Raw genomic sequence first — 16,795 nt, forward strand, 5'->3', positions numbered from 1 at the left:
TGTGATTCTTCGCATGAAGTAACTGCTGGATTATCAACTTATGTGATTTTATCGCCAAATTAGCTGCTCCCTGCATATAAGCCAATTCTAGGGGGCCCTTGTGTTTTAGGGTATCATTTCTTGAGAAATCCGTTCCTTTTCACTTAGAAGAGGTTGGGATTGGTTCTAGCTATGTGAGGATCGAGTCAACTTGAGCCTGAGTATTTCAACTTTTGCTAATGAGCTGAGCTTGAGTAGAGAAAGCGAAACTTGATCGGGTTTCATTTTTTGAAGTTGTGCACTTTACTCTAAGCGTGCGGTGTTGATCTTTTCAAGTTAATGCATAAGTCCAATCACTACAAAAAAAATAAGGTTTTAGCCACGAATTTTGCCACGAAAAATTTGGCAAAATTCATCGCTAAATGAATTTGCGACGAAAAAAATTGTCGCTAATACGGCGTCGTAAAATTTAGCGACAAAAAATTTCAATTTTTGTCGCTAAATTGCGACGAAAAAAATTCGTGACAAAATTCATCACTAATTTGCCACAAATTGTATTCGTCACAAAATTTGTCGCTAATTATTCGTGGCAAAATTCGTTGTTAATTATTCGTGTCAAATTTCGTGGCAAATTTGCCATGAACTGTATTCGTCGCAAAATTCGTCGCTAATTTGTCCTGTAAAAACAAAAAAAAAATTATTTTTTATTAAAAAAATTCGTGGCTAATTTGCCAAGAACTGTATTCGTCAGTTTGTGGCAAAATTCGTCTCTAATTTGCCCCTAAAAAAAACAATATTCTATTTTTTTTAAAATTCGTGGCTAATTTGCCACGAATTTTATTCGTCGCTAATTTGCCCCGAAAAAACAAAAAAAATATTCTATTTTTTTATAAAAAAATTCGTAGCAAAATTCGTGGCTAATTTGCCACAAACTGTATTCGTCGCTAATTTATCCCGAAAAAACAAAAAATATTTTAATTTTTTTATAAAAAAATTTGTGGCAAAATTCGTGGCTAATTTGGAAAGGAACTGTATTCGTCGCTAATTTGTCCCGAAAAAACAAAAAAAATATTCTTTTCTTTTATAAAAAAAAATTGTTGCAAAATTCGTGGCTAATTTGCCACGAACTGTATTCGTCGCAAATTTCGTCGCTAATTTGCCCCGAAAAAACAAAAAAAAATTGATATTTTTTTTATAAAAAAAAATTCAGGGCAAAATTCGTGGCAAATTAGCCACGAATTATATTCGTCGTAAAATTCGTCGCTAATTTGCCCCAAAAAAACAAAAAAAAATATTCTATTTTTTTTATTAAAAAATTTGTGGCTAATTTGCCATGAACTGTATTCGTCGCAAAATTCAAGTGGCAAAAAAAAAGCTGCAACTAAGACTCCGTTTCTTTCACTGAAACTGAATGATAACATTTTCCTAAAAATAATTATTTATATATAGCTTACAAAAGGAATGAACAAAAAAAAATTTTATCGTTCACGAAAATATTTAGGCATAAATTATTGTCGATAATAAAAATATTTTTCATTGGCTAATTATTTCAAGCGATATAAGCAATCATTTTTGAAAAAATATTTTTCAAATCATTCTTTTTCTGTGAAATAAACAGAGATTGTTCGCGATATTAATTGCATAGAATTTGCACATACAGAGAAAACAGGACTAAATAAGCAAGCTCCAAAAGTCAGCAAAATGAAAGGACCCCAGTTACACATAGATCGAATGCCACTTAGTGAACATATCAAATTGAGCACATATAAAAGATGCAAGAAGTTTTGCCTACTAATAAGCTGTCAACTATTGTACCCAGCAAGGAAAATAAAAGGTTGTCAGCTATTATAACCTTCCCATCTAATGAAGGCCGAAGCTTCGATATATGCCACAGCTTGATACCTGGAGAAGACAAGGGAGAAAGAGAGAGTCTTATTAACAGATTGCCAAACCAAAGCCACCAGCTACAAGTGGACCGAACCCAAAACACAGGGAAGCTAGAGTGCATCCATAATAGTTGTACATGTATGAAGAGCTCTTCAAAGTAGCAGATAAAGGTAAAAATTTAAATGAAAAATGCACACGTGTGGGACATGTAAAAGAAAGAATAGTTGTTTAGTAATTCCAAAAAGTTTTGCAGCAACCGAGGCTCCTATTTGTGAGGTTTGGGGAGGGCAATCAAATGGGATCAGTCTTCTTCTATCTCTCCAGAGAGGCTTTTTCCTCACTCTCACCACAGCTTCAATACTCAAAGATAATGAACAAGGACACAGACACAAAAGTTGTTTCCACATAAAGAATAGGAGAAGGAGAAGAGGGAAAGGCACCTCTTAAATTGCTGTGAGATACAGATCACAACATCTCTCTTTGTCCAAACACTTTAATGTAAACTTCTTGAAGCAAGTGGTAAGAAGTCCAAGAACCATTTTCTGTTGGAACTATGGAAGTTGAATCTAATTTCTTATAAAAATGTATCGTCGCTACTAGAAGTCTTAATGTCAGAAAAGAGAAAAGCTTTCTCCCCTGATCAAAGATCAATAAACAGGCTTATGTATGCCAGACAGGTTATGTTCCATTGAGTCGTATCCGGCTAGAAGATGCAGGTATCTTCATTTCACCTTTCTATTCCTTGCAGAAGAAGACATGAGTTGTGACTCCTATGAATAACTCTGAAATTCTTAGCTTGGAGGGTCCAATGCAAGGTTTGAACTGCCTTAGACAATCATCTCAGTAAGTGATCAAAGAATGAGAGAAGTTTTCCTGACAGTGCCCTCGAACTATTGGTAATTATACTTCTGTTAGCGCGGAAAGTCTTATTAGCTAAGGAAATACTAAAGCTTTCACCACATTCACAGGTCCATTTCTAGAAAAGTTTTGTCAGAATATCCGACCCAAAAACTTAGAGCTTGTTCACTTCCATTTCAGCATAGGCAAAAACTACCTTTTTCCTTTCCCGACAAAATTTAAATAACATCCAAATTTCAAAAAGTAATGAAAAAACTAAACGCTGATGTATGTGTCAACATTTCTGTCATTATGAAAGTGTTAGGTGTTTTGGGTTTAAAATGGTCAAATGAGTGCACAGTAAGCTATAAGGTGTAGAGAGACAAGGCCTAAATATACCTTGTAGACATGCCCTTAAGCTATACGGCCTAGGGAAAATATATATAAGGCCTTAACAAGCCTGGTAGACAAGTGATATAGGACATTAAATATACCCTTTCAGGTGCAAACGGGAAGTGGGATGATGAAAGCGGTTAGACAGACAAGGACCACAGGTGAAATAAAATATTAATGTTTTGTTAAGATATTAAACCCAAAAGCTTAAACTATTAGGTGGAAGGAGATAACGTGTACATAAGGCCGAGTCAAGACCCAAAAACAAACAATGTTGGATACTTAACAAATCTCTCTAAAATCAGCATCATTTTCTATCCTCAAAGCTTTTCCTCGTTTAGGCATTCCAAACTGTTCCACCCAACGAGAGACAAAACTACAGTTCTTCCTCAAGAATCAGAAATCAATATCAAGAAACTTCTACAGACTAGGTTTCTCTCGCATGAGAATATACAGCAGACACCACCCTATTCAGCATTTGGCATATTCTCGCACATAACCAGAAAACAAGAACCATCAATTCTAATGTCACTCCCGCATATAAGAAAATGCTCCTGAGCAGTTATAAAAATTCAAGAAAATCCACAACAGTCAAAACTAAGGATGGCTTCTACACACTAATCTAAGGTCAGTATATGGCATGAAAACTTTAAAGGGATCATTCTTTTGTTCAATTATCACTCTAAAGGCATCAATATCCAGTAGAAACTCAAAAAAATGAACACCTTCCTATGTACCCAGAACTATTGATAGTAAGAGATCCTAAAGTTATTATATAAGAAAACTTTTAAATAAGCATTACTCAGACAGAGTCCCCGCTATCTACTTTGAGAGAACACAACCATGTCAAGCTCACTAGCATTAGATCACGAGAATAAGGATACATTACAAGATCTTACAAAACTTAAATTTCAATTGATATAAAATTCTGCAGTAAATAAAGGAGTTAGTAAATTAGACCAGCTATTATATAACTCACCCAAGGTTCAAGAGACCAGCAACTGTACTGACGCTGATATCAAAATCTACTTTGGGTTGAATAATGAAATTGCCTTCCCTTATAGGCTGACATATATTGTTTAGAAGAGAATGAGAAGCTAGTATTTCCGTTAGCTATAGGAAGTAGAAAGATGATAATTGCAACTTCATCACAAACCTCCCGTATCAGTACGGCGAATCTGCCCTCACATATCCTGACTCTTATGCAGTCACTCTCTTGCAACTGTCCATTAGCAGGAATTCCAGGAAGCCGCAAGTATATATCAATGAAATTTTGAGCAGAACTGCAGATCTTTGCACGGTCCAGAATTTTTAGAATATCTTGATAAGCCACCTAGTATAGAAGGGCATTTTATTTCATTGTACATAACAAATAAATATTCAAGATAGGAGCAACAGAGCCATTGTAGTGCTATTACTTGTTTGTTGCTCTTCAAAAGAAACAGTGAACTCTCAGGAGAAAGTACCGGGTCAAAGTCATTCCGAATTTTGAGCTGCAATGCAGGACCAAAGTTAACCCTCAAAGAAGACAATTAGAACAAAGGAGCATCTAACAGTTCATATTTCTCCAAGGTAAATTATCTAAATGATAGAGCAAATTAGGAAAAATTCACTTAAAATTAAACATTTCGGCCTTATAATCCCAGATTCACTTACATGTGCATGAACAAGATGGGGCTCGATATGCTGTTGGAACATGGGGAAGACAGTCATCATGATCTCATTCTGAGACATGAAACAGCCCACTCTGCTTTTGTCCCTTTGGACTCGAGATATCAAATGTGAATGAAACGGAGTCTTAGTCCTAACGCTACGAGCCAGATAGACACTTAATCCGGATCGAAACAATAAGTACCCGACTGAGGTGAGCCAACAACCGATCCTTAGCCGCGCTGCTCGACCCACTCGACTTCGACAACGGCTTCAATCTCTCATTCGCGCGGCAGGCCCCAACCACTTGCATATCGAGCGCCTGCAGAACCCTATCCTCCCGATCGCTCCGCTGCATCAACAGATCTCCGTCGCCTCCCCCGACGAAGACGTCTGTCAGCCTCTCCGCCATCCCAATCTCCTCGGCTGCCCCCCTCGAAACCCTCGAGCTCGGCCCGCACTCCACCGAGGACGCGTCGATCGACGACGGATCGCCGGGCTCGTCGCGGTCCAGTCGCGTCCGGCGGTTCTCGCCGTTCTCTCCATCGCCGGAGCTAGCCATGGCGAATCTCGATCGCACCTCGCCGAATTCAGGCGAACCGCTGGAAGAAACTCAAGATAACGAACCGGAAAACCACTGATTCCGAGCTCCGAGGGGGCGGAAACCACCGGCGAGAGGCGAGAACAATGCGAGAAGGGGGAGGGGAATATTGTTGCCGTCCATCGTCGGAAGCGCCGCCGAATCGATCGGGCTTGGAGCCGGGAAAACCCTAGACGTGTGTGGCCATCGCCGGAGACCGCAAGAAGCAGCGCCGGATTCGGGATCGGACCTGCGAATTTGGGACGATGAGGGGTCGAATTCGCCGGAGACGCGAGCAAATTAGAGGTTGGATTTTGGGGGCTGGGGAGAGGGAGAGAGAACAGAGAGAGAGAAAATCGGGGTGAGGGGGCATATAAAAAAACTTAAAGATCTGTGGCTAAATCAGTCGCTAAACCCACGGAAATTAATATAGTCGGGAAATTAATTTCCGTGGCTAAATCCGTAGCTAATTTAGCACGGATTTAGCAACGGAAATTAAATATCGCGGTATTTCCCTACTATAGCTAAATTCATGGCTAATTAACCACGGATTTAATCACGGAAATTAAGTATCGCGGCATTTCCCTACTATATTTATTTCCGTGGCTAAATCTGTAGCTAATTAGCCACGGATTTAGCCACGGAAATTAAGTATCGCGGCATTTTCCTACTATATTTATTTCCGTGGCTAAATTCGTAGCTAATTTAGCCACGGAAATTAAGTATCGCGGCATTTCCCTACTATATTTATTTCCGTGGCCAAATCAATGAAAAAACCTAGCCACAGTATAAAATTAGCCCAACCCTCCGCATCACGAACTAAATCTCAATTTTTTCTCTACTTTTGAGTCGCACAAAAAATATATCGGGTCAAATGATGAATCGGATCGAGTACATAAAATTCAAGACATATTTTACAGTTAATTTAACCGCGGATTTAGCCACAAAAATAAAAAATAGTCGGGAAAGTGAAGCGAGAGTTTATTTTCGTGGCTAATCCGTGGCTAAATTAGCCGCGAATTTTTTTTCGTCGCAAATTCCATTGCAAATTAGCTACGGAAAATTTTTTGTCATAAATTCTGTCGCAAATTAGCCACGAGAAAAAATTTTCTTGGCAAATTCCGTTGCAAATTAGCTACAGAAAATTTTTCGTCGCAAATTAGCCACGGAAAATTTTTCGTCTCAAATTAGCCACGAAAAATTTTTCGTCACAAATTAGCCACGAATTTTTTTCGTCGCAAATCAGCAACGATTTTTTTTTCGTCGCAAATTCCATCGCAATTAGCGACGAATAATTTTTCGTTGCTAATTTTCCGTAGCTAAATCCTTGTTTTTTTGTAGTGTTAGTAGTTGAAGGTTGTGATCCTTCACATGGCTTCGTCAGCTTGCAACTCTCCAATGCCGAATGAAAATCGTTGTTTTTACATGTTTAAAAGATGACGTGTGACTACATTTATTTTGTATTGAAGACAATTTTAAGTTCTTTCCTTTAATGGCACACATATTGTTTCCAGGATGGTATATGCTTGTAAACAATAAGCGGTTTCGTATTGTTTTCTTCTGGATTTCTTTCCTGCATTTGCTGTTGACCTTGCAATCTTTTGACTGGCGAAGGTAAACAATCTTGTTTGTTTCTCTTCATGCGTTGATCCTTTGCTTTCGTTTATTGCGCAGCAAAACCCAAGATTTTTAACCTCGTTTCAAAGTCTTAAATATGATGGGTGTGAATTGTATCTGGACCAAAAAAATGTTACTAGTTTTAGATGTTACTCCTTTTAATAGCATTCTCATAATACGGTGCAATTATTCTGTAAATCTAATATATGTGCTGAATTGTAGCGAGACCAAGAAAATGTTGGATTTAATGTAAATCTCAAAAAAAAAAATTCACGTTCAGTATAAGCAAAGAAAGCAGGGGAGAAGAAAATGGATTTTATGAATTTGAATAAAGATGAAAATTTGACAAACTTTATCAGATAGCTGATCTTGGTTATGCTGATGTATATTTCAATCAACAGATAGCTTTTACATATCAATTTCAACTTTCCTCAAACACTTGATGACAGACTAGCGTTAGGATTACATGTATCGCATAGTAGCGTGTTCACATTCATGGACTATAATACGTATTGGCTCACTCTTGTCAATTTAAAGGAAAAAGAGTATAATTATAGAACAATAACATACCACGAATGCTATCATATCAATATGAGTTATTTAGAGTCAATAGGCAAATTGAAAAGTTTGATGTATATTGTATTTACGTAGCATTGTTGGACATATAGATTTTATTAAAACACCAAAGAGAAACCGTGCAAACCCCATACAAAACCCCATCATAAAATGCAAATTTCAGTACATTATTATATTGTGATTAATATTTTCCATCGCATCATTTATAAATTAATCCTGCTCTCTTTCCCCTTTACTCTTGATTATATTGTGATCTGGCTATATCCATATTCATGTTCTTGAGTGATCAACTCGTCCTCGGATGGGTGTTGCACTTTTATCTCATTCACATGGGTAGGTCGGCAATGGCGATTAGATTGTGCAAGATTTTTCCCCTGACAATGAAGCAGCAGCCTCATGGAATTTTCTAATAAATGTATAGTCGGTAGATTAGCGAAAAGTCTTCTTCAGCCCACTATTCCTTGATTAGTAATCCTCTTTTCCATTTATTACAACCCAATAATGTATCTAGGTGGGAGAAAATGGAAAGCAGCAGTAGCTATCTTAGCCAGCTTAGCTACCAAATTTTGAAAGATCAAGGGCGAGGAGGAGTCGGTTCTTAATCTTTTCCTTAGCACCGGCCGCTTGTAATGGAAGCAGCAATAATGGATCTCAGACAAAGGAAAATGACTCGTACAAGAAATCCCTTTTCAAATTAGCCCTCGATCTGCTCTTTATCGTACAATCACAACGCTTTTATTTCAATTTAACCCTATGCCCGAAAGAAAAAATGAGTCGAAACTTGCGTGAGGGACACCCGGGGTTTTCTGATTTGACCCAATGATATTTGTCAGTATGGTCTATAAACCATGTAATAACTTCTTGGCCCTACCCAACCAGCTTGCTTCTACATTAGCCATATGCTCGACATCCATGTCTAATATGCTCTAGATTTAAGAAACTTACGCAGTTTCATACTCTGAAATTATTTAGAAATGTTTTTGGTTCTCCTGAATTCATGAGGGAATCAAGTGAGCAGGATTATAATGACAATTTTCCCTCCCACAAGTCTCTTGAAAACACAAATTTCAGGATTCTAATTTTTCCCTCTTTTCTTTTGAGTAGGTCTTGTCGGCTTTTGCCTTAATCCTTTCTTTGCAATTAAGCAAAGCAAGATGGGGGAAGACTTTGACTTGCTTTTCCTCGCCAGTCCTCCCCCCCCTTTCTTTCTTTTGAGTAGGTCTTGTTGGCTTTTGCCTTATTCCTTTCTTTGCAACTATGCAAGCAAGATGGTGGAAGACTTTGACTTGCTTTCCCTCTCTAGAGAATTTTCTAAAAGGCAATTAACTCGGTTTCATAGAAAAGTTGATATAAAATCTTCGAAAAAATCTTTTCTCCATAATAAAGATTTTTTTTTTTGCAAAATGCAGATGTTGACGTGAGCATGCTATGCTAGGAGAAATATCGCACTGACCCAATTTGGCATAGCGCTTGACTGCTACAACAACATATTTGTTCTTGAGTTTATGAGTCCTCGATTACAGCCCACCGCGGTGTTCGGCTCGACATCAAATCTAATCGAGGTCCAATGCCTCGTCTAGCTCGATACATGCCAGAATTACTCAAAAATGCAACGCTAGATCTAGTCAGGCGTCATCGCAACTTGGAGCAAGACACCTCTATTTTCGAGTCGGGCCATGACAAAGGAGAGAGAAAGAGATGCGGACAAAGATGGGGGCTAAGTTGTGGCAGGTGCCGTTGCTGTTGGGTGGGGGAGTGACGGTAGGATGGTGATGTAGTGGTAGGGGGAGGTGGAGAGAGAGAGAGAAAAATGATATGGCAGAATAAAAGGTATTTCACGTGATTGCTGTATCACGGTGCGATAAGCCAACGAAAAGTAAGTATTTTTTACATTTAAGTGCCCATTAGGATGTAATTCGGCTAATAACCAAGAAAAACCACCATCCAAAACAACCTAAACACACCAAACTGGAATAGTACCAGACATTTTGCTTGTCAGCAAGACTACTTTGCTAAACCAGCTCTAATCTATTCAAAAATGAACCGGACCAATTTGAGCCATCATCGTAGTGGATGAGAAATACCTACATAATATCCGCAACGCTGACTAGCACAAAAAATGCACGACAAAACAATGATTCGAATACCGTAGTGCTATACAAGACGGTCCAAGCACCTGTTGGCGGACAGCTGGTCGAAGCCGAACTCGAGCGCCAAGCTCAGTAACCGAGCTTTCTCTACCTCAAAGCCCCGATCCTCCATGGAAGTCAACCTGTTTGAGCAATTCGATCAATCAATCAATGATTATGCACAAGTCGGAATCGAATTGATTGCAAGTCTCTCTCGAGAGTGCGCACTCGAAGTGCTCTTTTCGAAAAAACTTCCCGGCGATGGCGGGATTGATGTTTTCCCTTTATATTTTTATATATGGTGGAGAGTTTGAGAGATTGGAGCCATATTTTTTGAATTTTTTTTTAAAATTGCTTTTTTGCACCTGAAGTTTGTCTAAGCTCTATTTTGTCCCCCTATAAGATCTTCTGGTTTCATTAGACGCCCTTGGGTCTTTTTCTTCTTCTTTTTTCTGTGTTTGAGTCATTGTTGACCTCAGTAGATAAGAAAGTGTGTGAAGGCTCCTTTGCAAAGAGAAGACTTGCGTGTCGTACTAAAGTTATAGATCTATGAGAAGTATCTCAAATTCTTTTATCTGTTGCTGTGCATCAGTCAAAAGAAAAAATTGACAAAGTAATATAGTTTCTTAGTTATATTTTTACCTTTATAAATATATATTATAATGGAACGATTTACAAAATTTTGGAAAAATAGCATTTCCAACACTACTTCATTGTTTGGCAAAAAATAAAGAACTACTTTATTATGGCCAAAACTTCCTCATCGTGATGGAAATTTCATTAGTCAAAGCTCTCTTTTATGGGATCGGTCTTGCATTAACACGAACCGTTAGATAAAAGGGAAAAAAATGTGATCCGTCATATCTGTCTTGCAAAATCGATTTTCTGTCATCACTTCCAAACATTAAAGGAATGTTACATACGCAAACGTGATCAAATTATCATTTGATTAAGAAAAGTTAACGATGATTATGGAAAATTACTGTAAACTTTACCAAGTGCAAAGAAGAGTTACGATCAATTTAGATATTTTATTAAAATACACAAAAGAAATTTATAATTAACTAAATAGATATTATTTTTGTGGAATTTTACCAAACATATGTTTCAGAGAATTTATGACCTCCAAAGAAAACCTACGAAAGTATGTTTTACAGATAAAATTGCAGCCGGACAAAAAACTCAAAGCCAAGCACAACTTAAATAAAACGCGCCAATATAACAGTCAAGAGTTAATCAAATACACCACCTGATCACACTTGCTACTTCTCTCCGCTAGTGGACGAACAACTAACGCCTTAATGAATTTCCCGAAACCAAGTAAACAACAAGAAGAACATAATCCCGCTAACAATAGCATCATTACGATGGAGTTCAACTTGAGCTCGGAAACATACTTCTCATCCTACCGATACAAGTAAATCCTTCACGGTCACTAGAAGTCACTGGCAGTCTGATGGTAAGAATTTGACGCCATTATCATTGTCATCTTGTAAAATACAATTTGCTCACAAAAATCCCTTTTTGAGTGTTTCTCCATTACCAAAGAATAAACCGGGGTCACTATAGAATGGCTAAAATGAATTGGCCAACCAATTAAAACAATCGTGGTTATCAAGTCGCAATGAACAAGCAATCTCTAACCCATCCAGTTGAACCAACAAACGAAATGGCAGATCATCAATCCACAAAAATTGCCAGATTAAAACCAAGAATCGAAACCCTAACTTCAAGAAGAAGCTCACTTTCCTCCTTCGCAACAAGGGCCTTGTCGAAATTCTTGGAGGGACACTTGGTGCTGACACCGCCGACCTCAAAGACCAAGTTCTCGCCGCTCGACTTAATCTTGGTGATCGACCACCGCCTAAAGAAGGTCTTGACCCGGATCCCCTCCAGCTCAACAATCTGGCCCCTCACTATCCTCCTCGTGATCTTCTCCGAGTTGTCGCTCAATTCCAACAGCAGTGGTAATAGCGGGAATTTTAGTTTGGAAATCCATGAGGTGTTTATCCTTAAGATAGTTAGAAAAATATTAGATAATATGAAAAATAAGAATGGTTGGAAATCTATTAAAACAATGAAAAAAATAAGATCAATTGTTTGAGGCGTACAAGCACTATCCTAAGGATGATTCCGCCCCTCGGAATACGAAACTTGGTGCGATAGACTCTAGCGGCAATCCTCCCAAGATATAACAAACCTTCTTCTTTGTTCCGCACGGAATAATAAAAAGAACAAGAATAACGTTATGTGTATATCCCAACAAATAAAAGAAAAATATGTGAATTTGGTGTATTTTAAAGGATTGTGGTTTGAAGTTTAATTTTATATTCAAACAAAAAAGAAAGCCGTTAAGAAATTGTTGTAATTCAATTGATAATTAATAAAATGATGACCGTTATAAACCTAGAACAAGAAACGTAAAGTGTCGATGCTTCCGGTTAATGGGGTCAGGGAAAGCAAAAGGTTGCCCATCTTCACTTTGATGTGAGTGGCCACGCAGTCCAATTACAAAGAGAAAGTAAGAAAGTATCCTTGAAGTCTACACAGAGGTAGTCTTGCCAATTTCGAGGAAGGGGATTGTTTTGGTGGGTCTTCGTAAAAAAGGTAAGGGTTAAAAAGAATGACAATTTCCTCGTGAAAGAAACGCAATTCCACCACAATTTCCTTGAAGTCTACATATAGAGGTATCCTTAAGATAGTTAGCAAAATATTAGATAATATGAAAAATAAGAATTGTAGGAAATCTATTAAAACAATGAAAAAAATAAGATCAATTGTCTGAGGCATACAAGCACTATCCTAAGGATGATGCCGCCCATCAGAGTACAAAACTCGGTGCGATAGGCTCTAGCGGCAATCCTCCCAAGATATAACAAACCTTCTTCTTTGTTCCGCACAGAATAATAGAAAAAACAGGAACAATGTTATATGTACATCCTAGTAAAGAAAAGAAAAATATGTGAATTTGGTGTATCTTAAAGAATTGTGGTTTGAAGTTTAATCTTATATTCAAACGAAAGAGAAAGCCGTTAAGAAATTGTTGTAAATCAATTGATAATTAATAAAATGATGACCGTTATAAACTCGGAACAAAAAATTGACTGATGTTACCAAACGAATTTCTGTTTTTTGTTTGTTCTTGAGAACAAAAGTACAGAAAAATCAGAGAATTTAGAGTATTACCAAACAGCCCGAAATATGAGTTAAAAAGTAAATTTTTGACCATTTCAACACCTCTAGCTAGAGTGAAAAAAAAAAACACCTCTAGCTCTAAGAGGCTTTCATTTCAATAGGCAGGAAAAACAAAAGGTTGCCCATCTTCACTTTGATTTGCATAGCCATGCGATCCAATTACGAAGAGAACAGACAAAAAGGTGAGGGTTAGCCATGTAAGACGCGGCAATTGCGTGTTTTCCGAGCACATCTGGTTCATCTTTTAAGGCCAGCGAAAAAGTAATTTCCACTACGGACACCTTTTGCAAAAGTTCTCAGGTAAAAGAGATGATTGCGTGGCTCTTTAAGGAATAGCATAATGTAAAGTTTAATTTCCAATGTGAACACCTTGACTCCAACGTAAAGTGTCGATTCTTTCGGTTAATGGGGTCAGGGAAAGCAAAAGGTTGCCCATCTTCACTTTGATGTGAGTGGCCACGCGGTCCAATTACAAAGAGAAAGAAACAAAGTGTCCTTGAAGTCTACGTTGAGGTAGTCTTGTCAATTTCGAGGAAGGGGATTGTTTTGGTGGGTCTTCGTAAAAAAGGTAAGGGTTAAAAAGAACGACAATTTCCTCGCGAAAGAAACGCAAGTCCACCACAAGATTGCGCGTCTCCTTCGGGGCAAGAGAAGAAGTAAAAGCTTTATTTAAGTCCCAAGTGCTCGTGCTTGAAGAGGAGAAACGCATCGGGTCAGAACAACACGCCAATCACCAAAACTCACAGAGACGCTCGTCTTTTGTTCTGAGATATCTGGTTTGATAGCTCCGGGCTGAGGCGTGAAGCTGATCCTCCGATTGTATCGCCTTTCGGGACTCGAATACGACTTGATCTGCTCAAAAGCTAACTTAGTCTTGAAGTCAAAAACCCATTGCAGTGATTTCATCTTTGCATCGCTCCTCCAGGTAAGCCTGACCTCTCTTCGCATCTCAGCTCGCGCGAGGTAATCGCTTTGTCATGTCTTATTAGCGTGTCGTTTCTATTGATTTGTCGCTTTGTTATTGGAATAGTCGGCTGAGCTAAGTGTGTTTCTGGGCCCTTTTTGTCTATTGGGGATGTGGGGGTGGCTGCTGAACAGCAGAGGAGGGTCTTCTATTCTCGCTTTTGGAGTCGCTGTTATCTGTTGACGAGGTATGTCCCCAGCTCAGATTTGACTTCGGTGAAAAAAGAAAGGCCTTTGTTTTCGACTTTAGATGTGGCGAATCTTATGATGGCCTTGCTGTCTGTTAGTTGCATTGTAATTCAGTATTGATCTTTTGTTGAACTAGAACGAGTAGGTCTGCAAGTGCGCTAGACTCTATTACGTGCAAAATTGCCACATTTCGCATGAATCCAGAGACCATTTTTTTTTATGAGTCGTGAGGTTTCTCTGTGTTTTAAGTTCTTAGATCAATTTATAGAAAAATAAATCAGAAAAATAAAAGTAGGCTGGTTCAAGGTCGACTAGTTTGGTTCTCGGTTACAAAAATGGAGAAACAATTGTTACATATTAAGTTCATGATTCTTAGTTTAGAACATACTCATCATAAAACCGATCATCCTAAGAGTAAGTCTTCTATTAAAGAGATTTCATTCGACAATTTTACCCCCTATAGAACATTCCAAATGAGTAATATTCTGTTTTCCTCGAATTGTTGGACCATTAATCCTAGAAAGTATATTCCCTTTCACCTCTAACTCATTGTCTCCCTTCTTTAGCAAAATAAAAAAGAAAAAAATCATTTTCCCCTCTTCAAGGCTCTAAAAATTGACCGAGTCTTTACTTGAAGAAAAGAAAAGTAAATGAGGAATAAAAAAAGTACGGTGAAAGAGTGAGCATTTTAACTATATTGCTACTTTTTACCTGCTTTTCAACTCATGATAGTTTCAATCGTCACAATATAAAACATACCAAAATCCATAGTATGATACTTCTCGAGATCTTTTACATGATATCCAATAATAAGAAAAAAAATCCTTGTTGATCTTATGACGCACACATGAAAACAATCAAATAAATCGAGCCATACGGGCATATTAGGAGATTCACCTAGCTTTATATCACTCATTTCTTACACCTCTTTTGTTACAAACAATAAATTTGTTCTTCAAAATGCGATTAATCAATTTTAACCCGACTTATCATGAATTTAGCTGAAAATTTTATTCTACTTCCATTTAATTGGATAAAGAATCTTTGTGGTGATATTCTCAAGGTGGGCACTCCAACAAAAATGGGGACAAGCACTCGCGACGCCATTATTTCAAACCTTGGTCGTCTCTAAATTTTTCTCAGCAGCTTCCTTTTACAGACTAGATATCAATCAACTTTTTAGATTTGAAAATTTGAAACAAAAGGCTCAATGACAAAATACCAGTTCAAAATAAATTCATTTTACATGGAATTGTACCATGTGGCGCCGGCGTGGAATAGATAAAAGATAAATAACCATAGGCATTTTGTTTATCTCTACCTCACATTTCCAACTTCATTGAGAATATGGCAATTTTAAACAAAATTAGAATATAAAATCACATCCACAATTACAAGCTCGGTTCTCTCTTGACGTCTTTCACACGTTTCTAATTCTGTTTCAACTCAATCATTATCTTTTAAGTTTATCGAATTCCCATTTTCAATAACCAAATAAGAAACCGAACGTATGCTTTATATTTTTAATTGAACGCAATATACTTGTACACATATTCTTATAGCCCAATTGAAAAATCAACGCACACGTTACTTGTGAGTGGATCAAGCCAACAGGTTTGACTTGAATAGGGTGAGGTCCAAAAGAAGATAAGGCAAGGACTAAAAGCATCTGCAACTGCTCCTAATCAATCAATAACTAATTAATTAAAGATTTCATATTCATTTTTTTCTTGCATGGTAACAGATTCATGTTCATACTTGCTCGTAGAGATTAGTTCATCGATCCTTTTATGCAGCAGAATAGCATCTTTCGTTCCAACTTCATTCCCTTTTTTCACTTTCAATTCGTGTTCATGAAGGTTTCTATGTGTCATGAATTCATAATTCAAAAGCCATTTGGACGATACCTCTAAAAGTAAGCCCAGGCACTTCATTCCCTTCTTTTCTATGTTTTTTTACCCTAAATCATCTTTTATTTTTTTGAATATTTCGCATACTTCTATTTTCATTGGTTTATTGACTTTTCAAGAGCTGAATGATATGTCACCAAATTTGTAATAAAAAAATGGCCCGGAAAAGAACTCAAGGACAGTGTACAAGTATTTCATATATCATTAGTAACTTAATACTAACGCTTTATGCTCATTTGTGTCATTTAACAAATTATAGTTCTATTTTACAAACAATTTATCAATAGATAATTTAAATGTGAAAGTTTGAAGTGAATAGCTGTTACATGGTATCATAAATTTGTCCTACATAAAATTATTGGCATGTGGGGCCAACACGAAATAAATAAGAGAGAAATGACAAAGACCATTTGTTAATCTCTTCCTCACATTTCCAATTTCATTAAGAATATGACAATTTTAAATAAAATTAAAATATTAAATCACCGAATTTGAACCAAAACATAAAAGAAGTGAAGCAACCGACCCGAAACAAATAGAGAAGCAACATTCACACAAAAAGAGAAAAGAACATAGAAGAGAGAGAGAGAGAGAGAGGAAGCAAGAACCAAAAAAAATCAAGTGAACCGTGAAAATTCAGAGACTTTGGACATTCTTTTTTTTCATTGTTTTTGTGAGCAAACATGTTACTAAAGATACAACTGGCAATTCATGTCGTGTCAGATTAATTGTGTCATGTCGAGTTAGGATATAACACAAATATGGCAAAACCCAAACAAGACGTGTTTAGTAAATGCGTTGAACTACTATAATACGAACACGACACTTTAATAAAGTAGGTCAGATGACACGACACGACAAATGCGATTATTAAACGTGTCACCATATGA

General features: G+C 37.4%; 2 protein-coding genes across 3 annotated transcripts in view; one reads left to right on the forward strand and one right to left on the reverse strand.

Moving 5' to 3' along the window:
• Positions 1-16,795, forward strand: part of LOC115667157 (disease resistance protein RUN1-like) — a 110,023-nt gene that overhangs the window by 35,529 nt on the left and 57,699 nt on the right. The window lies entirely within an intron of this gene.
• On the reverse strand, positions 1,818-5,670 carry LOC115664329 (uncharacterized). Its single transcript, XM_056309267.1, has 5 exons — positions 4,952-5,670; positions 4,515-4,589; positions 4,253-4,429; positions 4,076-4,161; positions 1,818-1,881 (listed from the first exon to the last, which is right to left on the reverse strand). Exons 1-5 carry the CDS (start codon positions 5,306-5,308, stop codon positions 1,818-1,820), a joined length of 759 nt encoding a protein of 252 aa, XP_056165242.1. The 5' UTR covers positions 5,309-5,670.

This window comes from Syzygium oleosum, unplaced genomic scaffold, assembly GCF_021117445.2.
Source record: "Syzygium oleosum isolate NSW1041296 unplaced genomic scaffold, Sole_v2.1 Sole_v2.03, whole genome shotgun sequence".
Classification (NCBI taxonomy): Eukaryota; Viridiplantae; Streptophyta; class Magnoliopsida; order Myrtales; family Myrtaceae; genus Syzygium; species Syzygium oleosum.